The 25,965-nt window shown below is 38.8% G+C and overlaps 1 protein-coding gene and 1 pseudogene across 2 annotated transcripts in view; one reads left to right on the top strand and one right to left on the bottom strand.

Annotated features, from left to right (window-relative positions):
- Positions 1 to 25,479, bottom strand: part of LOC110054243 (nipped-B-like protein A) — a 37,842-nt gene extending 12,363 nt beyond the window's left edge. Inside the window, exons 1-33 of one of the 2 annotated variants that reach the window (XM_089286935.1) lie at positions 25,224 to 25,479; positions 24,803 to 24,974; positions 22,731 to 22,876; positions 21,130 to 21,405; positions 20,333 to 20,509; positions 18,618 to 19,544; positions 17,619 to 17,681; positions 17,289 to 17,387; positions 17,018 to 17,118; positions 16,825 to 16,917; positions 16,491 to 16,716; positions 15,165 to 15,319; positions 14,459 to 14,539; positions 13,973 to 14,073; positions 13,318 to 13,459; positions 12,704 to 12,786; positions 8,962 to 9,097; positions 8,286 to 8,429; positions 7,609 to 7,656; positions 7,208 to 7,297; positions 6,785 to 6,993; positions 6,001 to 6,103; positions 5,589 to 5,687; positions 5,244 to 5,390; positions 4,446 to 4,580; positions 4,215 to 4,316; positions 3,930 to 3,980; positions 3,522 to 3,630; positions 3,138 to 3,277; positions 2,520 to 2,660; positions 1,690 to 1,783; positions 1,062 to 1,207; positions 101 to 194 (exon numbers count right to left, since the gene is read on the bottom strand). In XM_089286935.1, coding sequence (XP_089143061.1) covers positions 101 to 194; positions 1,062 to 1,207; positions 1,690 to 1,783; positions 2,520 to 2,660; positions 3,138 to 3,277; positions 3,522 to 3,630; positions 3,930 to 3,980; positions 4,215 to 4,316; positions 4,446 to 4,580; positions 5,244 to 5,390; positions 5,589 to 5,687; positions 6,001 to 6,103; positions 6,785 to 6,993; positions 7,208 to 7,297; positions 7,609 to 7,656; positions 8,286 to 8,429; positions 8,962 to 9,097; positions 12,704 to 12,786; positions 13,318 to 13,459; positions 13,973 to 14,073; positions 14,459 to 14,539; positions 15,165 to 15,319; positions 16,491 to 16,716; positions 16,825 to 16,917; positions 17,018 to 17,118; positions 17,289 to 17,387; positions 17,619 to 17,681; positions 18,618 to 19,544; positions 20,333 to 20,509; positions 21,130 to 21,405; positions 22,731 to 22,876; positions 24,803 to 24,974; positions 25,224 to 25,278 — 4,885 coding nt within the window. In that variant the 5' untranslated portion in view covers positions 25,279 to 25,479. The remainder of the gene's footprint in view (positions 1 to 100; positions 195 to 1,061; positions 1,208 to 1,689; positions 1,784 to 2,519; positions 2,661 to 3,137; positions 3,278 to 3,521; positions 3,631 to 3,929; positions 3,981 to 4,214; positions 4,317 to 4,445; positions 4,581 to 5,243; positions 5,391 to 5,588; positions 5,688 to 6,000; positions 6,104 to 6,784; positions 6,994 to 7,207; positions 7,298 to 7,608; positions 7,657 to 8,285; positions 8,430 to 8,961; positions 9,098 to 12,703; positions 12,787 to 13,317; positions 13,460 to 13,972; positions 14,074 to 14,458; positions 14,540 to 15,164; positions 15,320 to 16,490; positions 16,717 to 16,824; positions 16,918 to 17,017; positions 17,119 to 17,288; positions 17,388 to 17,618; positions 17,682 to 18,617; positions 19,545 to 20,332; positions 20,510 to 21,129; positions 21,406 to 22,730; positions 22,877 to 24,802; positions 24,975 to 25,223) is intronic. The other variant, XM_089286936.1, reaches the window with a different exon arrangement.
- Positions 10,453 to 11,377, top strand: LOC149114422 (uncharacterized; annotated as a pseudogene).
- Positions 25,480 to 25,965: the final 486 nt, after the last annotated feature.

Here is a 25,965-nt window from a genome sequence, read left to right as displayed (position 1 = left end):
CTATTAATTTATCATAGTGTAGGTTTTCACTGTTGGCATGACAGATATCGAACAATCGACTTCACAAAAGCGGTGTTTAACCCGATGTGAATTAACCTACCTAGTCCTGTAATGGCTTTTTGACAAACTTCTTCATCACTGTGCTTAGTGAAGTAGATGTACACAGCAAACACTCTGTCCTTAGTGGAACCCTGCTTAAAATAGAGAACCAGCACACCGTCATCAGTGATCGGCATCAAATAAACCTGTCACTGACAATAAGGCCATAGCTTTTTTTACTTTTTCAAACGTAGAAATGAGTTAATTAAGCTGGACATCTCGCAACTCTTAATCTTCAGTCAGGAGCCTTTCCACCGAGATGTTACCGGTAATCATCTGAGGACCTCGCTTGCCAGAACTTCAGGCTTTCGTGACACTTTTTTCTTATAAGGATAGTTAACTTGTGGAACGGGTGCCTTATACTATAAAAAATTCCGATTCTCTATCAAGTTTTAAGAATCACCTAAAGAAACGTTATTTTTTCGTTTGCATAACGTCTTTGATGCAGACAATATCCGAACATGCAGAATCGTCTGCCCCAAACGCCGCCGCATTTTTTCTTAATTCTTTTGTGGGTTGGGTTTGGGTTTACAGAGTTCCACGTTGTGACCGCTGGGGTCGCAAATACCAAATTCTTTTCACTGGCGACTAACTTTCCTTGCTTTTCACTGATTGAAATACTTTTGCTGGAGACTAAATCTGAAAACTTAGGGGCTACCTGGCCCCAAGGTTTTTTCCTTAAAGTCGAGCCTTGGTTTAGGTTTTAACTTGGGATGGGTTAGGTAGGCAGGCCTTGTAAAGGACTTATATCCGTTTGTCTTTCTGCCGGCCACCCATCAAATTTGTAAATAAATAAACATATAAATTTTGCCGAAATGAAAAAATTACAGCATCATATGACAGTTATTTGCAGGAGCCTCCATTTGAATGGTTACACAAATCAAACAAGTGTTTTATTAAAGTTAGTTTATAGCATTGTTACAGTCATATGGTCGAATGTAGTTTGAATACATGGAGCTTACCTCATTCTTTGGTTTCACATCACTGTCAAAATCGAACTGCTTACAGAGCAGTCCAAGAGTGAACAAGGATCGTAATAGAGTTGGCCTGTTCACCTGAGCCTTGCCAGGATTCTTGCACAGATCTGCTTTGGACTTTGCTAGGTAGCCTAATAATCACAAGAGTACAACAACAGACCATTGGTACAATCAAACAGCGGCGACTTGGTGCAACCTCTTCGACATGCTTGGCTATTTTATAGACTGGTTCTGTACGCTTTTTGTTACATTGTGTCTACCATTCCAAAATTTTTCATGACCAAACAGAAAAGTTATGTTTCTCTGAAGGTTTTATCAAGATTGAAAGATCATGTATGCAAGCTTTTTTCTGTAAATTCAACATTACTTCATGTAGCTGAAAGTAATTCAGGCAGAGTTAACCTCAAGAAAATGTTGGTCCGTGATTGTCCATTCTGGGTGACTCAAGGGAGTCCTTTAAGCCCTGCAGTTTGACTTGCACACGATGTAGTTGCTTATTTGCCGCACATGGGTGCATGATAAGTTAATTTATTTACACCGAATTCTTTTGCCCATACGTACTTCATGACTTTCCATGAGTGAGTTTTTTTCTCTTTGTTGGCCTTACACTTACCATGGTACTTTTGGAAGTAGTCCTTGACGAGCCGGATGTTATGGGTGACTTTATTTACCACAGCACCTAAACAACTTATGCAACTTTGAACAACCTGAAATATAGAGCAAGAGTACAGTACTTCAATAACGGAACTGAAAGGAAAAACTGCTTAATTTTGACTGCAAAATGGGTCTTTGCAATCACAGCAAAAAAAACTCTCTAAGTGTTAAAAAAATGTTCAAATGTTGTTTATAATGGCCAATGCGCTTACATGTAGCTACAACTACAATCAGAGACAAAAGTCTTGGGACAAATTTACACTTTTGGCACTTTTCCGCACACGCCAGATGCGAATACAACTTCACCTGCCTAACCTCGCCCCCACCCCACATACAATGTTGAAAACTAGTTCCGGCAATTTCACCTAATTTTCAACATTGCATTGGGTGGGGAGGGGGAACAGCAACGCGTTTAAAATGGCTATAGCAACGGTTTTTTTTTTCAAACTTCAGTTCTAAAACACATATAATCCATTACATTGCATAAGTGCCCCAAGGATTTTTGTCCACGATTGTAGCTAGTTCACAGGCATGCCACTTAAACTGAAAGAAACAAATATATCAACTTAACATAATAGGCTGAAAAATCCCCAATGACAGGAGGCAGACCAGTCGGCTATTTACAAGCATGACCGAGTTGAACTAGGGTCTACCGAGAAACAACTCCAGCTTAGTGGTCAGAGCGGGACTTGAACAAGCGACCTCCGGATTTCAACTTCAGCGTCCCAACCACTCAGCCACTAGGCCAAGCTGCCTCCTCCTTAAAAAAAACACTATCTGGGTTCCTACCGTTTGCCCATGTTTGACTGTAAGTCTCATCAAGTCCTCCTCTAAACTAGCGAGGAATGTTTCACTTGGATGCTCCATCAGTGGAACTACAAGCTCCAAAATGCGCGCAACATTATGAATCACAAGGTAATCCCCTTGGGTCTACAGTGAACAGTGACAGAGGAAAAAGAACAAAATCCAGCGAATAAGTCACTCGAATTTTGAAACATACATATACTGGAATAGGGCGTGGCCTACTGGAACGAGTTTTGCATTCCAAATAAATATAGTTGAACCTTCATACTAAAGTTACCTATAAGGACGTCCTATGGTGTAATTCAGTAAGGAAACTGAACAATATAATGCAACACAAAGCAAGCTCTTCTGACGCCAAAAATATACTTTCCAAAAGTGCCTAAATATACTTGACTCGCAATATAATGCAAAACAAGCTGCTGTCTGAGTGTTACAATCACGTACGTGTGAAGCAATTATTATTTTTGTTTTCTTTACAATCCACATTTGAACATAAGCGGGCTTACATGTATGTTCAAAGGGCTCATATTTGGAAGAGAAAGGGACACGTTTGTAGCGAGAAGCTTTATTTTCAATAGTTAACATTTTGTTTTTCATACTTACACTGCACTTTGTACTGAGGTATGGCTGTAATGTCATGGCATGCTTCACTAACAGCTGTGGTTTAATCTTGCTTATCAGGTACAATGTAGACAAGCTTGACACAAGTCTTTGGCTGCTTGAGCCTTTGCCTTCAGACTGGGCTACAACAAAGAGACACATTACTGACACAAAGGATAAAGACCAAGGTTCTTATTAATGTTTCTCTTCGTGAATAACAGGAAATGATGTTTATCCTGACATTCTATCCTTTCTCAGTTTTCTCAGAGTGTTCTCAATGTGTTTATTGACTTGGTTTTCTCCAGTTGGTTGACCAAACAACTTTCATTATTTTTTCTAGTTCTATAGAAGGCTGAATGCAACAAAAAAAGAACAGTTTTCGCTTACCAACTGCTCTCTCTTCCAAACTCAACACATTCTCAACCAGACAATTTACAATTTGTCGACTGGCCTCCTCTGAAGCTTTAGAAATAGAATCTTCCTCATTGTGAAGCAGCTACAAAGAATATAAAGAATTAATAACACTTTTAGTACCACCCTTGAGGTATTCAATAGCTGCACTGAGAACAATGCATTTTGTTGTTGTTTGCATTTAGTTCTTAGATTTTGGTGTTGGTATTTTCCTTAACTGTCTTTATAATAACGTAACATAATTCCTCCTTATAAACCCCACAACTCTAAACAAAAACATTTAGCAGTGATACTATAGATGTGGAGCATTTGGCAATTTTTTTTTTTTTTCACTGGGTCGACTGTAGATACATGTTAAACTCCTCAATGTATCGAGGAACTTACATTTTCCAATAGCTGCTCGAACCAGTCCCCACTCTCACCACATGCTGCAACCTACGTTGAAGATAGTCAAGTTATACAGACAGTTTTGTAATTACAATTTTCAAAAGGAAAAAAAAACATTGACTGCATTAAGGATAGATTCCTGGCAGCCAGTCTTTTCTCTTAAGGGCGACTGTTTATCTGTAAACATGAACGCATAAAGGCAGCAATGACGAAATGGGGTTAGCCTCATTTCGAGAGAAAAACAGGCTGCCAACACTCCACATTAAGGAAATAAAGACTTACCACATCGGTCATATGAACAACACGTTTGACAAGAACATCAGAGTTTTCATCGTTCTTGAGTGGAGTAAACCACATCTGCTGAAACACTTTGGTGACCAGTTCCTGAAAAAATTCATTAAGCAAAGCTGACTTTATTTTAAAAAAAATAAAAGGCTATTCCTAAAGGGCAGATCTAGCCAGAAAAAGAGAGAGAAAAGATTTGTCTAATTCTAAAAACCAATCCTGTATTACCTTTATTCCTTCTTCATCGCATATTCTTCTAATGATCTTGACACATATTTCAGTAGCTTTTGGAAAGTCTGGATGACTAATGCATATGTCTCTAAGGATTTTGATCACTCTTTTCCTTACACTGATGCCAGTGTCCTGTCAAAATGAAACAAAACACAAAAGAAACTTATGGATTGAAATTTGGTCTACTTTATATATATTTCCTCATTTCTCCTAGTGGGTACTGGGAATGTAAAGTAAAAATACATGTATCCTCCAGTCAAGGATTTCATTGAGGGCTCGGAACCAAGCAAATTGGTTAGCTGCAAGAATAATTTTGCCTGCTTTCTGGACCATCTTTAAGAATTTTTGTCCTATGAAGAAGTTCAATTCAAAAAAAGGTTTGCATGCTGGTGAAAAGCAATTCTCTTCCAGCTGAAAACATCAATGAAACCCTTGTGTCTTCAATGTCACATCCTTAGAACAACATATTTAGTCACATCTTGAATAGCGTCCATTCCAACCGTGTAACTAGCATCAGTAACTCTTATGCTATTGCCTTTTCTCCCTTGTACAACTTCAGCTTTGTTAGAGCAGTCATGGGCATTGCACCATCACAGAAGGCAGACCCTTGACCATGACAATTGAACTTAGTATTGGCTTTCTGTTATCAACCCAAGTTAACCCATTTGAGGAAGATTGCAGCGACACTTGTCTGTGCGACTCCCCTCTAGTTACCAAGATGTATACTGTGAGCTGCAACAATATCATAATTATTCAATATTTATCTTGTACAAGTATATAATGAGAACAACTTACAAGTATCCTCTCAATGATCATGTCATAGTATTGAAGGATAAGCTCTGGTTTATTGAGGACAAAACGTCCAATGAGCTCAACTGCCGCTTCTCTTACACTGGTTGACATGTCCACAAATTTTGAATGAACTCCTTTCTGCATATCATCCTAAACATGGACATAAATATAAATAGGCAAAAGAGTTAAAACACAGAACAAGGTAAAGGTTAGAATAAATCATACGTATTTAGTAGCACAATTTATTTCCCTGGACTAATTTCTAATACCATATTAAACAGTTATTGTACATAGTTAACTAGATAAATTACAAAAACAATGCTAAAATACATGTACATGCATTCTTACCCTTGAGAGAATGGAAGGATCGGCAGAGATGACAGCAGAGAGTGCCTTCATTGCCTTGGTTCTGATGGCGACAGCACTCTCATTCAGCACTCTGAGGATCTGTGCAATGTACAAGTTAACATGTACAGCTGTAGTAATGACAAAAATCTAACTACCAAGTGGTGCTTACACTAGAGATGTGTTTATATCAGGGGGAGGGGAGGAGAGGAGGAGAGGAGAGGAGGTGAGGTCAACTCTGCACATTGTTTGCAAAGGTAGAATCATTATTTTAGTCAGGTTTGTGTTTGTTTACATGTTTTCTCCGGAACAACATGTATAAGGCCCTGAGTCTCAGTCTGAGTAACTGTCTTAACAGTTGTCTTAACTGAGGTGTAAAGATACTCCACTGTTACTGCATGATGATAAGCCATACCTGGCTCAAGTATGCGTCAAAGCTCCTTGAAAATGATCTTGATGAAGCAAGATGTCTTGTGACCAGTGTTGCCTGATCATAGTCTAAACAGTTACTAGATGACCTGCAAAGATCAAGGTATTTCATTGTCAAAGACTATTCCTGTGAGTAGTTCCCAAATCTTTGTACAATTTGCAATAAACTTCATTGAAGGTCTGACGTGCCAAATAACCACTTCAGGTACTTATGGAGTTCAGAAAATGAATGTATACATTATTTATATAATTTGAAACTGGTATAATTTATGATATCACAGTGATCACCACGGAATATTCATTCAAATTTTGATAATAATAGATTTAAGAGTTTTTCTGAGAAATGATTGTGTTGGCTCATGAATTCTTCCTATGTTTCAGTCAATGTTTTAGTTTGAGAAAGCACTTTTCTAAATCCAGGCAATTAATTCTCCCTCAATAAACCTCTGAGAGTCCATTCAGAATAATTATTTCAAACCAATGACGCAGCTCTACAAAGGTCCAGGAGGTACATGTACAACTTTTTGTGTGATTTGTTATGGTTTGGTTTAAATTAATATTTTTGCACACAAGTAGCAACCAAACAGACATGTTACACAAATGCAAAGAGGGGCATTTGTTTTAATATACATCATTAGGCTACAGCAATGTACGGTATCCTGTTTTGTTTTTGTTCGGTTATAAATTTGTTTGTCTGCTTCAGCCAAGACCACATGTAGCTACGGCTGTATGCCTTTCCACAGCAAAACAAGAGAGCAAGTAGTATTTACCTGAAGTTTGACAGATTTTTTCCATCCAAAATAGACAACAGGAAAGCCTTTTTGTCTTGCAGCTTTGCAATGCTTTGTGCTCCTAACAAGGAATCATTAGTCACTCCTTCTGCAGCATCAAGGGGATCATCAGCAGGACTCCTTAGGGAACGCTCGATTTCAATGTGGTTATCTCTAATCCACTGGGCCAGAAAGAACTGCCTAGCAAACTATGAATGAAAACAAAATTAGCTCAGTAAACTTAGAGGAAACAAAAGCTTAGACAGTGAGGGTGATCAATCACGAACCGGCTGTGATAAAGTATTTGGATAAAAAGATGAACAAGATTTAGATTTAAGATCAAGGTGATTATTAGTTTCTCAAATCTGGGACTCCTGATGTTGCAACAAAAAAAAAGGAGAAAGAAAAAAAAAATTTAACTACCATGAAAGCTGCATCTGTGTTTCCCTCTGAATTCAACCAGTTTGTAACAGCTTTTTGTAAGATCTGGTTTCTCTTGTCCGAACGTTCATCCTTATTAAAAACAAAAGAAACAAACATAACAAGAAAATGTTATCAATCGCGATATTGCACATGTTCAAAGTATGCAAACTTACATGAACAACAACAACATATTCATTCCTTCATACATTTACACTTTTATTAATAATACATATCATGTTTGTGGATTTTCATAATTGTCAAATATAATACCTCGTGAACCTCTGACTACCTACTGAAGATGAATGCTATCAAAAATATAAACATCATGTTACATGTGTATGTACATTCTGTGAAATATGTTGAGTTACATCTAATTTGCAAACTTAGCAACAGGGACTTACCAAATGAGAAACTTCATCACTGGAGTCATCAGACACTTCCCCAAGTTGCTAAATAAAAAAAACACATTGTGCCTCTTAATTATTTACAGTTGAACCTCGATTATCTGTACCTCGATTACCTGGATTTCTCTATTATCCGGACTTTTTCTCTAGTCCCAATTTTGTCAAGAATATTTGTTAGTCATGATCAAGATCCGTAGCAATTTATTCTTTTTAAAACTATAGCATTGAAAAGTGCAGTCAAAAGCGAGTTTGTTTTGCTTTTAAAGAGCAAAAGCAGTGCTCGCATGTGCCGTAACTAATGTAGCACACTCAAATGAGTTCTGATTGGCTCAGAGTTGAGTGGTTCAAGATGTACAGTAGACCATATTGTTTTCCAAGTGATTTGTAAACGTGTTGTTTCACGATTAAATGTTGCTTTATTTAAACAGTTTGGTTCTTCATCAATATTCATATTTTCGATTATCTGGACCCTTGATTATCCAGACTATTTCGTCTAGTCTCAACAAGTCCGAATAATCGAGGTTCGACTGTATCAGTAAGAACTTGATTAGGAATATACAAGAAAATTACTAAACAGTGGCTGACAGACAAACAGACAGACAGACAGATGGGCAGACAGACACTGAGCTTGTAAATCTCTGCTTCAATCATTTGTTGAACCTTTATATAGGTACCTCCACTAAAATATCTGTGATGCTTTCTGTATCCTGTTGACTGTTAACAGCATCTTTTCTCAAATGAGCAGCAACGACACCAAGATAGTCAATGGCTGAGACTCTCAGGCTCACATCATTTCCTTTGTTGTTAAAGGTCACAATCTACAAAAGAGTGAAATACATTTTATAAATAACTTTAACATCAATTTCAAAAATACTATTTCTTTTATGCCTTCTGGTCCTATCTGCTACTTGGGGGAAAAGGAACTAAACATGGGCAGTTTTCCACCTATATGTACATGTATACATGTATTCAGGGCTCAAAAAAAAAAACCTGAATTCCAGCTTGCCCTTAAGACAAGTATCTCTAAAATATTGCTCGTTCCGGGCAAGTCTTAGTTTGATCTTTAATGATTTGGTTGGCAGTCAACTTGCCTGATCCCGGGCAAGTGAGAATGAAAAGGTACTTGCCCAGAAAGAGAATCTACTTGACCTGCACAGCCGGACGGCACTTTTTTCAAGCCCTGGTGTATGTAGGGTTGTAGTGAGTAATGTCAACAGCATAACAGTCTTGTGAGGCAAGAAACCAGTAAAGTCATTGTTGTTTGAACTTTCAACAAGACAACTCAGACAAAGTTTTGCCCTGTCTTACATTGCATACATGTACCTGACAAGCACAGGAAGCTGAACTTACCAACAACCTGCCTAGAAGGGTGAGCAGAACCTCTGCAGCAGGCCAGTCAGGTCTGTTCAGTGTAACCAGAAGGTCTTGAAGGAAGTTCTCAAACAGTGGACGGTAATCTTCTTCATCTTTCCCAACACTTATGCATCTACAATAATTTTAGATACGTAAAAGGTACTGTCAACACAGGTTCAAAAGAAAAGACATTTCAGCAGCCATCAACCATGTTCAACTTCTCAAGCTCTGAATTTTCAAAGGCTTCGATTTACCCGTACACTAATTCCTTGGTAAAGGAAACTTGACTATGTTGCTACATGTACAGTATACATATGTATGTAGCTTAACATTTAAGGGGAAATCTGATTGGAAATCAAGCAATGTCAGTTTAAAGTGGACAAAAACCTTGTACCAGAATAATTTTAAGTATAGTATAGTCCTTTTTGCATAACAAAAACAATTACCCATGGGAGCTTGAGGAAATAAATTTCAAAGTTCAGAGAAATTGTGCAAACTCAAGTGAAATTTCATCATCAATTTCATTTCACCAGAACTTTCAATTGTTTCACATGAACTTCAAACTTTGTTTTTCGACATTTGGTGTTAATAGAAATGATTTCTTTTGAGATATTTGAAACAGTCACACAGAAGTTTTTAATACGATGTAGATAATCTTGGTACAAAGTTTTTGTCTACTTGTTACTCGACCATCTGGTAGATTCCTTCTCAATTTATCTTCCTACAAGCTCAGTTAGAAATCAATTATTCAACATTTCTCAAAATCCAGTTGTACCTTTCCCATTATTGGTTAACATGACCATTCAGATTCTTATAAGAGAGGAATAATGATTTTGTGGTTACCATGTTGGATTCGTCTCCAATAGAGAGCTCTCTGTTTAATGCTCGCCACTGTCCTTACGCTTTGGTCATTGCTTACACTAACCCTTAGTTTCCCTGGTATTAAGCAGTCAGGCCCCAGTTGTTCAAAGGGTGTAAACCCTATCCACTGGATAAAACACTATCCAATGGATAGCAGGGTTTGTTTTGCCAACACTTATCTGGCCTCAGTTATTTGAAGGCTAGATGCTATCCAGCCGATAAATCACTATCCAGCAGACCACACTAACCGCTGGATAGTGATTTATCTGCTGGATAGCGTTATCCACCTTTTGAACAACCAAGGCCAGCTAGATAGTGATTTATCCAGTGGATAGCGTTATCCACCCTTCAAACAACCGGAACCAGAAGTATAACCTCCCCCTCCAAATCCTTCGTACATGTAGCTGATGACCTTTAAATTACCATTTCCCTGACAATAATATTAAATGTTTTTCCTGCCGGCTGAGCTTGCAAAAGAGGCAGGAAACAAAGTTCTCTCACACTAAATGGAATGTCAGTTTCACGCTCAGTCAGGTGATTCCATTTTTCTTTTCTAGCCGGACAGTGCAACAGTTTTTGTTCGTTTTCACATAAAAAAACAGTGCTTTAATTCGCTGTTATTGAGTTATGCCGCCTAAATCAAGGGCCACCCAACATCTTTTGGCCCATAACGTTAGTCAAGCGAGGGAGTCTCGAAAACATTCGCGAAGCAAACTCCTACGGGCAGAAGTTCGCTGTGAGTCATCCAAAGGTTCTTGCCATAATTCTCCACCAAGGAAAGAATGTTGCTCAAAGTCGAAATCTTCTAGCCACTCAAAGTCCAAGTCTTCTAGCTGCTCAGACTTGCCGGATGACACACCATCGTGGGCAAAAAAAGCTCCTTGAGGCGCACAAAAGGAGCAAGGACCGTCTGCAATTCCTCGAAAAGGAACTGAAGTCACAGCCGTCTACAGAGCAATCCCACGCAAAACCACCATAGCCTGACCTCAAGTATAGATGAAACAAGATCCAGTATGAGCTAAATGAGAAAGTGCTGGATAAATTGGATGTGGCCGGCTCCACCAGCAATGAAAAAGCCCAAAATGATGCCTTGGAGGAAGGTAGGAAAATCCTCAAGTGGCTGGGAGGCTGTCGATTGTTATGTCATCAGGAGCCTTTAGCTTGCGACTCCAATGATGAGAAGCGCGTCAGGCGGGCAGTCAAAGAGAGCAAAACTTTGAAGGGAGAAAGCAAGAAGCCTCTGAAACCTTGGGCACAACTAATTGGCTGTTCTCAGCAGTCGTTCACCTTGAGCCAGAATTCCCCCAGCGCAAGGCGGATAGTTATTCCCTTGTCAAGGCAAAAATTGGATTCATCCTTCTCAGTGTGGCAGAAATGGGTGGAAGCTAGAGACATTTATGTCCTCCCCACATCTGGTCCTGAGTTAGCATGTTACCTTGTGCACCTGTTGCAGACAACCAAATCACTAACGTCCATCCAGGCAGCAGCTTTTGGGGTGGCATGGGCCTATCAAAAGGCTTGCTTCCATCACCCTTACAGCACACCATGGTGAAACAGCTCCTTGAAACATGCAAGCACATCCTGGGTACATGTCCTAAAAACAGAAAAACCCCACTCACAGCAGCAAACGTCAAGGAATTGGTGCTCCAGCTTGGTGGGGGAAATCCTGGCGAGCTTCAGATAGTATGTCTTATTGCCCTGGGTTTCACAGCGTTCTTTCGTTGGGACGACCTCAAGACCTGAGACGCCATAATCTGCATATGACAAGTGACCACATGTCCATTACACTACCAAAAGGAAAAACAACCAATTCAGAGAGGGTTCTGTAATCTTGGTGGCTCACACAGGTTCTCATACATGCCCTGTATCCTTGACTGAAGGATTTTTACTTGTTGGTCAACATAAGGAATCTGACCATCTTTTGAGGAAGATTTGCCACACTAAACATGCGTTCTCCTTTCGTCCACAACAGTTGACTTACTCAAGGGCCACCGAGCTGTTTAAGAAGCAACTCAAAGTCATTGGGCTTGACCCTAAGCAACATGGCCTACACAGTCTCAGGTCAGGCAGAGCATCCTCTGCAGCAGCTGCTGCCATCCCAGATAGGCTCCTGATGTGTCAGGGGGGCTGGTGGTCACAGACAGCTAAGAACATGTACATTAAAGAAACTGAACAAGCCCTTCTGAGGGTTTGTAGGGCTCTCTGTTTGTAAGGAGGGACGGTTACGTTGCTAGTCCTGTGATATATCAGTTGTTTACTCTCCAGTTCTTTCGAGATTCTACACCTAGCTTGGCTAGTTGTCCCCTTTTTCCCCTCATTTCGTTCTTTTTCTATTCAAAGTTCATCAACAGAGCCGATCTGTAGAGGCCTCATGTTTTAGTCCATTTTTTAGATCGAGTGACATTTTTTCCTAGGCTCTGTGCTTTTTTGTCGATAAAGTGCTGTTGCATTGTTGTGTGGCAGACAAATGGCACTCAGTGTGTGAGAAATGTTTTTCCTGCCGGCTGAGCTTGTGAAAGAGGCGGGAAATAAAGTTCTCTCACACTGAATGGGGGACCTGGGTACAAGTCAGGATGCCAGTTTCACGCTCGTTCACGTGATTCAGTTATTCTTTTCTTGCCGGACAGTGCAACAGTTTTCCCACCCTCCCACCCCTTAGTGAGTTCTTGCCTAAAGTTTATAGACATGTATCAGCATTTGGGTAGTTTTTTCCTGTTGTTGACTCTGATTCTGTTATCGTTGTGATGTTGATAGAAATGTGAATAAAGTGCTGTTGCATTGCCGTGTGGCAGACAAATGGCATTCAGTGTGTGAGAACCAATTATTTTGTATACATGCATCTGGGTGAAGCAGGGTGTCATTGAGCAAAATAACTTACTTGTTTAAAAACATTGACAAAAAATTCTGTGCTGTTCTCAAAGCATTTTCATAGGATGTGATGATAAGAAGGTTCCTGTCAACCTGAATTGTAAATAATTTGAGAAATATTAGAAAAGTTATCATTTAATGTAAAATCACTCTGACTTGCAGTCATGTAAAAAAAGCTATCTAATTATGATCTGACCCATAAGAAATTAAAAGGGGAAAAATTCATCTCACTGTGAGAGCATAAAGATATGTAGATAAGATTTTAAAATCATGTCTGTGAAGATCAACTTTAACACATCCTATAGCAATAAAAGTAAATTTTCTTAATTGTAAGAAATAAAATTTTAATGTAACACAAGTTTTGGCTACAACTGTTGTAAAATAGTTTTGGCTTCACATGTTTTGGCTACAACTGTTGTAAAATAGTTGTTGTTCTGTTTTCTTCTTTGTCCAGTTCTGCAATTTTACACGTTCACATTCACATCCTGTTGATGACATACCAGTATACCATAAGGAGAGAACCTATACATTGTGATCAGGAAACTAGCAACTGAAGGACTTGCGTGGTCACAGGAAAGGTCACTCAAAGGTACACTGTGCTAATATTTTGTTAACGAAGCTTACATGTGGTTTGCTCTCATCTCCTCCACCTTCAGCATCAGGTACATCTTGCATCTCATCAGTTTTTTCTGGGATTTTAACTGAGCACTGAATGAGTTGAAGCACCAAGGCTGTGACCATCTGTATGGATAAGTCTCCACTCAGTCTGAGGATAACACAAAAAAATAATAGTCAGTGCATCAGCTAAACACATCTGCCCTTGACTAATCTCAGAAACAATCTTCTGCAATTTTAAAATCCTGGCATACATGTACATGTTGATGTTGATTTTTACTTGTAGTAATGAATATGACACAAGAGAAAATAAAAATAATCTCACCAATTTTGATCCGAAAACACCATCCCAAAATGTACATGTTGCAGTTCAATATCACTGACACTGGCACGATTTGGTATTTTCCTTTGTTTCATATGCATTACTGACAAGATACAAGTATATTACCATACACCAGTACAATGGAAAATGTCAAATTGCACCAAGTAAAATTGAACCGCAACATCTTCTACTACAAACTACAATATTTGTAACACTTCTGTTCATATTACGGTGTATTAACATGTACCATTCTACATGTGTGAGTTTCTTTTCATGACAGAGCAAAATTATTTCCTTAATCATTATTTAAAATATATATCAACATTCATTTTCATGGCAAACCTATAACTTCGGAGTGTCCTTTTACTACTAGGAAGTTTTGCTAATGATGCAAAAATGTCCTCCAGGATCAAATCCCTATGCTTGATATATTTTCGGAAAATCTGCCAAGAGAAGAGAAACTCTGAAGCTGACTGCACAAAGTACCAATAATGTACATGAATGTACTTGCTTTATCGTTAAATCGTCTTATGGACATACATGTAGAACAAATATGAAACCTTAGAAGATTTAAGACTAGAACTGCTGCCATCATGGTGTTTTGACTCCAAAAAAGAAATCCCATCTTGCAGTACGAACATTGTACATGTATGCACAAACTTGTGTTATGAGTTTTAGAAAAGATACCTCCAATGTTCAAACTTCTCAGCAAGTGTCTCTTAATATCGTTAGATTTTCAGACCATCAGTCCTGATGGTCTCTCCCAAGTCTCTGTTCAAGTGTATGCAGACACTAGGTGAACTTCAGAGAAAGAAATTAGTACCGTACCGATCTGACTAGCTTGAGGGCACTGTGCTGAAGGTCACTGATGTTCTCTACAAAAAATGGAGATGTCCCAAGATTTGATACCTGGAGAGAAAGAATAAAAATTTGTGTAAGCAAAAAAAAAATTATGTTAAGTCACATACAGGTACATGTACCCTATTCACTATTCACTAAGTTGCAAGCTATTCTGTGCAACAGCGGAATGCAAATGCCTTCTGTTCAAAGGCTTCTTGTCAAAAAAAAACTCAGCCAATCTACATACATGTACAGAAATGACTACTTTGAAGAAGATTTGAATACAGTGTATGCTCTGTAGGACTGGTAGTCTGGTTGATGGGAGCTGCGCCCTTTAATATCTGAATATTGTCTTTTGAGAAATAAGTTGTGGACTTTCTCGTTTTCTCTTAAGCTTGTGCAGTGCAATAGGCCTTATTCATGAGAGCCATCATGTAAGTTTAAATATTATGACTCAAATTAGTTAATATGCAGTCCATTAGGGATGCATTGAAATGGCACAAAATTGGCAAAATGATGAAATGCCACTTAACAATGATGTACATGGTTCACCCATACAATTACTGAGAACTAACCACCTTCAAGTCAGTGCTATACAGGCTAACCTAAGCGCTATTTAGGATAACATGATGACATTTTCCAATTCAGATTTTAAACACGCCCGTCCCATAGGGTATGAAACTATTGCATGTACCTGCAAAACATCTGTATCAGTAAGGGCTTGAATATCCACAAGATCTCCCAGCAGTGAGACCAGTTCACACACTTTGTTGTAAAACAGTGACATAGACTTGAGTTTTATATGAGCAGACTTAGCTCTTTTGGCTTTTGGCATCATAAGGACACTCTCTAGAAAAACCAATAAAACCAATTGTAATAAACAAGTCTGAAACGGTGTAAAATTTCACACGCATTCTACAATATTTAATCGGATTTAGATTGAGTTCTATACAACAAATAGATTCCATGTTTTGGTGTGTCTGTGTAGTAATGGATCACAGATGATGTCAAAATGTGTAAGAACAAAAAAGTGGCACACAAGGCAGTAGCCAAGTGTGTCACCAATGTTCTTACCGCATTTTGACGTACTCTGTGATCTATTAACAATTAGATTATGAGCTCGAGATTTCTATCGTGTGATACTTCAGGAGGGCATAGCCCGAGTCAACTATCACGCATAGAAATCGAGAGCAAATAATCTAATTTTTTTAGTATAAATCTACTAGTCATTCAAAACTTTAGCTAAACCCTCTTCAGAGACACTTCGAAAATGCCAAGAAGCTGTCATCATTTTGTTAGCAAGGGCACACTGCTATGCTACTTACTATCTATCACAGAATAGATAGCGAGTAGCGAAGCCAATCAGAGAACGGCATTCATGATAGAACACTAGTAGATTTATACTAATACTGAACAGACGCATGATAACATGGAAGCGATATATCATCATCCATACATCTGTCCTCCAATAGATTGTGAGTAAACCAATCAAACTGCAAGAATAATTTGACTTATTTTAATTTAAACTGTTTGCAAGGAGTGAAGTATGTGTACACATTTCAAGGCAATCTCACCCTTGCACTTACTTTCGTAAGCTGCTGAGATATTTTCCCTTCTGTTTGCCCTTACCAATCCCATTTGCTGAACTTATTGACTGCTTCTATCATGTAAATGTACTGGTGTAATTATCAGTTGGTCTGGTCATTTTTAACTTCAGGTTCTCCAAAAAGAATCAGTGTGATGTATTTCAAAAGCTTGTCAGATTAGGAACTTGTCCTGGTTACAATGCTTGCTTTCTGACTCACTCACAAAGTAGCCTTAACAATATGCTCATTGACAAGTTAACAACACTTGTACACTCAAAGGGCACCCAGGCTGGAAAGGTACCTACATGTGTAATCTGAGTCGTAGGTAAAATAGGTCTGCAATGCAGCTCCCTCAAATTATAAATTACATCAAGTTACATCTGAACAATGTAGTTTAACTATAAATTGAATTGTATTTTAAAGCAATATCTCACCATTAGGATCTGATTCTCTATAGAGGGGATCATATTCAGGGAAAATGTTGGTTTTCAGCTGATACTTTGCAAGAGAAATAACCCTGTTGATGACCTCTTCAAGGTATAACTGTTTGGACATGGCAGGAGATGTGAGGACGATAAGTACAACCAGAGAAGCCTCTACTGCTCGCACCATCCTATCGAGGCATAAGTCACGCCAAAGTCTCTGTTCTTCGTCATCATCCTGAAGTAAAAAGGAACTTGAAAGCTGAAGGTCACTGCTGAACAGAGGTCATTATTGTGTACAACACATTTTGCTAGGACATTACTGTAGAGAAAAGTTAACACTCACCTGGTCTGCATTGCTCTGCAACTGTAAATGTAAACCATCCCTAATGTGCCGTTCCATTATATTCAATAGTCTCATCAAATCCTCAGTGGGTACCTGGAACAATTCAGAGTAAATTCATCAAATTTCTTGTGATTAGGATAGATCCACATGAAGAACATTGATTTATTGATAGCAAATTGAGGTGTATTTTTACCTTATGTAATACTCCTAAAGATTTGAGCTTTGCTGTCTCAGTGTAAAATTCCAAAACTATTGATCTCGAAAGAAGGGTTTCTGGTTTTGGTTCCTGGTCATCTACAGGAGAAAACAAGTCAGTGTGATGAAGAAAAGTTCCTATTCAATTGACAAAGAAAAAAAAAACACATAATCTGAAATGGAAAGTAAAGTACAACCCAAGAAAGTCAGAAGTGTCTTTAGCTACATGTACAGTACCTTCAGTGCATTACTTCAAATATAAGACTTACCCAAATCATGAAAACTTGGTGCATCACACTCATCATCAAATTCAAACAAGTTCTCAAGTAAATCTCCAAGCTTTTTGAAGGTTGGTGATTCCATGATATCTAAAAACAGAACCAAGAAAACATTCAACTGCTTGTAATTTATTCCAAAATGTACGCTTCACTAGCTCTCACAAGACGAGACACTCATCTCTTGAGATGAGATTCTCGTCTTGCAAGGTGACACTCTCATCTCTGGAGATGAGACTATAGTTGAGCGAGAAATGGTAACTTACTTTTGAGTGGTACTGTAACTCAGAAATAGCCAATTAAACGATCCTAATACACACGTACCTTCAGGATCATGAGATTCTTGAACTTTCTGCTTCTTGCTTTTGCTTTTCTTCCTAGGCGGGGCTGAAAAAACAGTTATTTCAAAGTTAAATTTTGAACAAATAACCATCTATAGGCAGCCTTAAGCAGTTGGTAGGTTCAGAACTTAAAGTTCTTACAGCCCTCTGAAAATGTGCAAGCTACTTGCAATTTTGCCACATACAGTGACTTATTCACCACACCTTTTGGCAGGGTTCTTCCCTGAGTGTTCAGAATAAAGAATCTTGTTAGTGCAGCACTGTCAGTGATCTTTACCAATTAGATAAATCCACCACACAGTCAACTTCCCTTCATTTAGTTTCCTTGTTCTCTTTCACCTTACACTGCACTGAACTCCACAGCCTAGTTAACAGGGCTAAAAAAAATTGAATTCCAGCTTGCCCTTGGGACAAGTATCTCTCAAATTTTGCTTGTCATGGGCAAGTCTTAGCTTACTCCTTTAATGATTTAGTTGGCAAATGACTTGCCTCATCCCTTGCCCATCAGGCAAGTGAGAATGAAAAGGTACTTGTCCAGAAGGAGAATCTACTTGTCCCGGACCGAGCCCTGTAGTCAGTATGATGGTAGCCTGGATATTGGGGGTCATGGTTGGTTTGCAAAAATCACCAGCCATGGAAAGCGTATTCTTCCAAGTACATGCATGAGCTGACAAATGAGAAGGACCCCAGATATCAGGCATGGTGAGAAACCCCTCCTTCTCCAGGGCTGTGCTCTAAAAGCGCCTGTGTGCAACAGGTGACTAACTTTTGCCTTTGGGAGACTGGAAAAACTCTCTGTTTCCATATAAGCTTTAGTGCTGGGCACCCAGGATTTCATGGTTAGGCACCTTTGGGTTCCTTGTAATTTTTCTTAGACCACAGCCTTGTTCTCATACTCGTGCAAGGAAGCTGTTTAAATGGAGTGACAGACTGTAAAGGGAAACCGCCATGCCTACTTAACATAGTCAGTAACATACAGTACCTTCCTCCCAGTCATGAATACTACTGTTTCTAGAATTTTCGTCACTTGACCTCCGACGCTTCTTGGTCTTTTGCAAATCACTTTCACTCCCTGGCAAAACTTCTCGAACTTGATGTGTCTCCACCTCCTTGGAGCCTCGACGCTGCTTCACTTTGGTTATAACTAACTTTGGAACATATAGCTGAATCCCCTTGAGAGCAGGAGATAACTTTACCATTGGTGATATGCATTGAGGGTGGTCCCTTCCTTGATCACTATTCGGTGATATCATACCCTCTGTTCTATTGGGTAACACATGCGAATGATTTTGTTTTGCGAGATTCAAGTCCATTGCTGACATGGGTGCTAAATCCTGTGCATCAGCTGTAGCATCAACACTGGTGTCATTTTTCTCTTCCACAGACTTTCTATTTGATCTTGAAGCTCTCTGCCGTGAGCTTTTCTCACTTGGTGTTACATTAAAGACATTGTCATGTTCTACAATCTCTGAATGGTGTAGTTGTGTTGAGCTGTGCTGTACTGGCTCATTCTCAATGTCAGCTTCTGATTTGCCCCTAGATGATTTACGCCTTTTCTTTGATTTTGACTCTGAACTAGTTCTAGTTCTAGTGCTGCCCATATGGCCTTCCTGTTGCTGTGCTGAAGTTTTGTCATGTGGATGAGAATTTCTTTGCTTTTGATTTAATGCAGCAAGCTGCTGCGATGCTTGTCCCAGAACTGAGGCATTAAAATTAAAGCCATTCTGTGATGCAAGTGCCTCAAGAGCATTAAGACTATCATAAGCACCTTGATCATAAACATTTGATGTTCTCTCCTGTGGCTGGGAAACATGTTGATAAAATTGAGTTTCATTCACGTTTCTTTTGACTGTTGTAGATAAATCAATAGTTCTTTGTCCTTTGCTTTGACGAGGAGCTGTCAATGCGCCTGTATACAAAAAAGGCAGCAAATACAATTATGTACTGTATGCTACTGTATGCACAACTCAATGAGCCCTGGCTGGGGACATTGCATTGTGTTCTTGGGAAAGACACTTTACTCTCACAATGCCTCTCTCCACCCAGGTGTATAAATGGGTACCAGCAAACTTAATACTGGGGGTAACCCTGTGATGGACTAACATCCCATCCAGGGGGGAGTAGTAATACTCCTTGTTACTTCATGCTTCAGAAAATGGGATAAGCTCCAGCCTGATGGGTCACTTGGCACTTATGCAGACTTTACCTCATTACTGTATGCTACTGTGTGGGGGTAACCCTGTGATGGACTAGCATCCTATCCACAGGGGAGGGGGGTACAAATACTCCCTGTCACTTCATGCTACAGAAACCAGAGATAACTGCTGACCTAATAGGACACTTGGCAAATATGCAGACTTTACCTAATAATAAATAAATAATTACTTTATTTAAGTGTCAAATGTATTTAGCACTATTAAAATTAATGTGCTACAGTAATTGGGGACAATGTAAATAAATAAACAAATATTTCAAATATAACATAAACTATTAAGAATCCCAACTGGTTGAAGGCTGACCAGTTGGCTATTTACACAACGTAGTCGAGGAGTTGAACTCGGGGCTACAGAGAACAAATCCAAATAGCAGTGGGGTGGAGGATTAACAGATTTATGAAATTTACAGTAATAGTATTTCAAGTTCAAAACTCTTCCAGCATCTTAGCCTTAAGTTATTTCATAACAAAGAATGACTAACCTTGATTAACATCAAGAACATCCTGATTTGTTTTAATTTGTGGTTCACTGTTGGATAGGCCTTGTCTCATATGCCTTGTCTTGACTGGTGAAAAAGTTTGTGTTGGACTCAATACTATGTGAGGTTGCATCAGATGCATATTTGGTGATCCTCCGTTGACAAGTACAGAATTCTCAGCTAAGCAAGGAAAAAATTATATATACAACTCATCATATACTTGTACATGTATGTAGACCAAAATATTGATGATATCACAGAACTGCAGTTCTCAGAATGGAAAAGTGTGCTTGACAAATGTCCTTACATATGCTATAGTTAAAATTTTCTATCATTTGGTGGTAAAAGAGCTGCGGATCTACAATCAGAAGTCTAGTACTATATAAGAACAACATTCCCAATTTATATGAAGTACCGGTACCCTCTTTTTGATTTTCAATATTGCAAGGAGACATTACATGAACTTGTTGGTTGCAATTAGATTATCAGGTCAAGATTTCTATTACACATAGAAATCGAGGGCGAATAACCTAATTGTCTTAGAATAAATCTACTAGTTGTTTAAACCTTATCTAAATCCTTTTACAGACACTTCGAAACTGCAAATAAGTGGCCGCCATTTTGTTAACAACCACACACTGCTAGGCTACTCACTATATCTAAAAAAATATATAGTGAGTAGCGTAACCAATGAGAGAACAGCATTTGTGATAGAGTGCCAGTAAATTTATACTACAATTACGCTGTATATATATCCATACTCATAAGATCCATATAGAACTTAACAAATAGAAGCACACCTCTTAGTTGTCCAGTACTGCTATGAGAACCTTGTGCTGTTCCATGGTATGGAGAGTAAGGTGCAGCATGGTTTTGAACTGCAAACTGGTGTGGGCTGGAGGCCATCTGATGTGGACTAGCACCCTGATCTGGAGGGCTGTGCTGAGGAGTGGCACGTTGATAAGGAGAATGTGCCTGCAAAGCTCCTGGAGAGCCTGCATAAAGCGGTGACCTTACCTTTGTTGGACTAACCCTTTGATGAGGGGACATATGATTGAATCCAACGGGAGAAAACCCTACAACGATATGTAATGAAAACAAATTTAGAGGTTTGAAGTAAAAGGCAGGAATGTAGCTAAGGCTCACCTGCCAGCTTAACAATGGCTGAAAGAGAGCTTAAAACTGGCTGGAATTTTACAAGAAAACAAAGACTTGGGGTAGCTTTGAAGACTGCCCTTTAGTGTTTTTCACCTACATCTCTGAAAAGGGCTACATGTTCCAGGGTCCGAAATTAACTTTTCTAGGCAGGCACCAACTGGCGACTGAAATTTTTTTTTCAGTCGCCATATGGAAAAATTTGGTCGCCAAAAAGTGTCAATAAAATTTTCCTTCGCAGCGAAACACAAACCAAAATTATTGGTCGCCAGATGGAAAATTCTGCTTGCCAATTTTTCTTTTAAGAATCGGAACGAGGAGAACGCATTTGGCGCCGCAATGATGACGATTTTTCCGCTAATGATAAGATTAAATACAAACACGCTGATTATTTATACACCTACCACTGAAAATCCACAACGAACGAATTGGATGCTGGTCATATACGCAGTTTCATGCGACAGCCAAATGTTTCAAGTCAATTCTATACCTTCTCCTGTCTCTACCTTTTGGAGAAGAAACGTACCTGACTGAAAACTGCCGTTTGGTTCCTTGCTCTATGTGCAAAATAATCTTTCCTTTCACGTTCTGTGAAGACGATCGACGGATCGCCATGTTGAATATTGAAATCTTCCACTAATTTCTTCATGGATGTTCCGTCTCCACTTTGTAATAAATTACGGAAAGAGTTCAGGACATCTTTGGACACCACATCGTCTGAATAAATATTCTTGACGAAAGAACGCACGTGGCCTTCTGCTCCCGCAATACGTATGTTATGGGAAACCACTGGAAAAACATGGCAGTGAAGCTTCGCACTGATCGTAGCTGTGAAATGTTGTGGTAGAGTTATAATAACAGGAAAATCAGTTTTATACTTCAAAAGCAGCGACCAATTGTGACCAATTGGCGGGCGGCTTTGAATGTTATTTTAATCGATTTGGCTGAAAATCTAAGTTTGTGTAATTATCGTGGCTTGAAATAGTTAATCGCCCGCTGGTGACCAGCTGTGAAATTCTGGTCGCCAGCGCAAAATTTTTAGTCGCATTGGCAACCAGGAAAGCACAATTTCGGACCCTGTGTTTGGGATGACTGTTACTACAATAGAGTTGTTAGTTCAAAATATTCCATCAAAAAACATCACCTTATGCAATTCAGTTTTATACAAAGATTAGGTCAGACATTGTGTTTTACCAGTTTTTAACTTTCATTCATTTGTCATCGTGTCATTTTATTTCTCACTTACCTTGTGCATCTTGATAACTTTCAGCTACAGTTTTAACTGGCTGGGGACTAAACACATTTGGTGTCTGTGAAATAATAGCTTGCAGAAGCAGTGGACCTCCTTGACAGGAAATGTCATCATCTTGATTAGCCCCATCTTTCAAGAGCCTGATCAAAAACACAACACACTATAAACAAAGTCATTTTCCTTTCAGCTTTACCCTAATTTTCCTTTTACACTAATTAATTCTCCTTCTTTGTTTTCTTTTCAATTACCTACTGTCTATCTACATTGTAGAACTTACATTGTAGAACTTACATTGTACAGGGAGCTAGCAAGAAAACCAACTGGTAAATTTAGCTTTCTAGCTTGCACTTTACTTTCACTACAGATTGAATCAACTTATGTGCCATCTTAAGATTGTAAAATTAGTTAATTAATTATTTATATGGACATGAGTGTTTTACTGGAAAATAAACCACCCTTAAAGTTCACAAGAACTACATTGGGAACCTGAGTGGTGTATTTTGCATATCCTCTCATAGTGAAGATATTGATGATGAAAATCAGGACTCAAAAAAACTTGAATTCCAGCATCCCCTTCAGACGAGCAGGTCTCAAATTTTGCTTGTCCTGGTTAAGTCTTAGTTTACCTTTTTATAATTTAGTTGGCAGATGACTTGCCTGGGCCCATGCCCATTGGGCAAGTAAGAATGAAAATTTTCTTGCCGGCAGGAAAATCTAGTTGTCTGGACGACTAGACTGCACTTTTTACAAGCCCTGGATATTGTTTCCCACTGTTTAACAGTTGTTTGTGCAAACTGTCAGTTGGTTTGCATAATAAAAAGAAGATTATACTCTGGCTTGAAGAAATAAATTTTTATTTTCTGGTGTTTAAAACAATCTTTTACTCACTCGCTGCACTTATCAGTAAAACATTTTTTTACCACTCAAAACTAAAATTCATATCTTTGTGCTACTGTGTAATATCCTCTTTTTGTTAGATAGACACAAGTTTTTTACTAGAAAATACACCACTTGCAAAATTCATACGAAACCACATCTGGGACTTCGGTGGCATATTTTCTATATCCTCACTAATAAAGATATTGATTACTTCACTGATATCATGTTTGACCCTTTGACTGTACTTAAATTTGTTGGTGTATGATCTAAACATCTTTGGAACTCCCTCGAAAGTCTTTGGCAATCTCTGGAAATCTTCAGTAATCTTTGGAAATTTTCGGAAATTGTTTGGAAACATTCATGTGCCCATAGGACAATTTTTGGAGAATCTTTGGAAATCTTTGGAAAGTGGTCCGAAATCTTCGGAAAATCATCAAAAATTCATTATTAGTATGTCTATATAATAAACAAAATACATGGTTGTTTGTAGATATAGAATATCTCTTCTCATGTTCAACTTTACATCTCACTCGTTTGTTGCGCTCACTTGTGAGATATCGAGTTGAACGCTCAAAGATATATTCCATATCTATGCACGCCCATGTATTATCCTTTATATATTAACACCTCAATAAAGAATTATTAATTATTATTATTATTAAATTATGACTAATGTAAACTTCCCAGAAGTTCTGTGATTCTCTTAAAAATTACATACATCTACGCATCGCAATAAGAATAAAATAGAACACAGGCTTACAGTACAAATGTCCAAAACAAAATATTGAGGAAGTACTGTTTAAGAGTTCTTGCAATCTTACATTTTTCTTGCCATTATTCATGTTTTTAACAGTTTACAAAAGTCTGAAAGCTTAAATGTTTTGGTAGCTACATCTAAACCACGTTTTGTTATTTGCCGAAAATAAAACTGTACTGCAATGATATTAAAATACAAGACGCTTTGTTCAAACTAAGCTAAAAGGTTAAATATCCTTTCCTAAGTACAATCGTGCTCTAACATGTCCATGTAAACACGAAAAATACGAACTCACTGTTTCAAAATAGAAGTTACGTTGAAATCAATTTGATTGTGATTAACGAAAAGACCAATACTAACTACGTTATTTCGACGTTTTAACGACCCATTTGCAAACGAACAATGAACTTTTATCGAGCTTTTTACTTACAATTGGTCTGTCGTCGACTTTGCAATGCAAAGTGCCTGAGAAAGCTGCTGCACTAGTACACGATCAGGCCGATGAAGAATTTCCCTGGCTTCCTCAGCAATGTTTGGGCTGTGCAGCAAGTTATCTGTCCTTTTGGAAGATGAAGGCCCGGGAAAAGGCAATTCTGGTAGTACTACAATGAAAGAGTGATACGTAAGCTAAAGCCTCAAATGTTTGAATGAATCCTGCCTACAAAGCTATAATGAGCTTAAAATTGAACGGAAGTTGCAATTACACCAAGCTCAAATCAGAGATCGATTTTGCAATCAGTTCGTAAATTCCGTACTCGACAGTCTTTAGGACTTTATTCGCTCCGCCAAATGAAAAAGAGTGAAATTAAAGGCTTTCGCAAAGTGAAATACTATTTCAAAATTTTACTTACGATCGGTTAGACTGGTGATGCCAGCAAGTGTTGCAATGGGCACACTTGTATCCATCCTCCCGAGACAAAACCGTCAACACGGAACCGAAACGATGGCACACAAGGCGAAGAAATAACCACAGAACCTTTCTGAAGATTTTCAACCCATTATAGAAAGAGACTTGTTGAAAAGTTGTAAAAATTCTCACCGCCGGCCATATTCATTTTAACAACAATGGCGAGAATAATCAACAGTGCCATTCGAACGCGCGCCAAACCACCGCGGCCGCTCAGCATCCGGGATATTCTCTGAGCTGAGAGACTGGGACCAGCGTCGTCGTGTACGCTACACAATGTGTGTCGGACCCCGCCTATTCGAACTTCCCCGTTATTTCGAGCTCAAAACAATTTCCCTTCGATTTGCCCTTCAGTCATTTAATATCGGCTATTTCGAACTTTTTTCCGTTTCCTCTGAGAGTTTGAAATTAGCCTGCGTAACAAGCGTTCCCGTACAAACATTCTGACTACGCGTAAATTGGAGCGAGAGCAAAACTTCGACGAAGCAGGGAGGTGTACGAGCGGCCAGAATGCGGAAAAGCTCTTCTTACGGGAACGCTTGCTAGGCAGGCTAGGAACATGATCATATATTTAAAGGGAACAATCCTGGGGAAAAAGGGATATTTTGGAGATTAGTTGGAGGGACTGAAATAGAACAAGAGGAAAAAGTGAAAATTTTGAGGGATCAATGAAACATGTCCCCCTC

Source organism: Orbicella faveolata, unplaced genomic scaffold (genome assembly GCF_042242905.1).
Source record: "Orbicella faveolata isolate gen_17 unplaced genomic scaffold, um_ofav_v1 contig_14, whole genome shotgun sequence".
NCBI classification, from domain to species: domain Eukaryota; kingdom Metazoa; phylum Cnidaria; class Anthozoa; order Scleractinia; family Merulinidae; genus Orbicella; species Orbicella faveolata.
The sequence above is the reverse complement of the archived record's forward strand: the minus strand, read 5'-3'. Positions and strand labels throughout refer to the sequence as shown.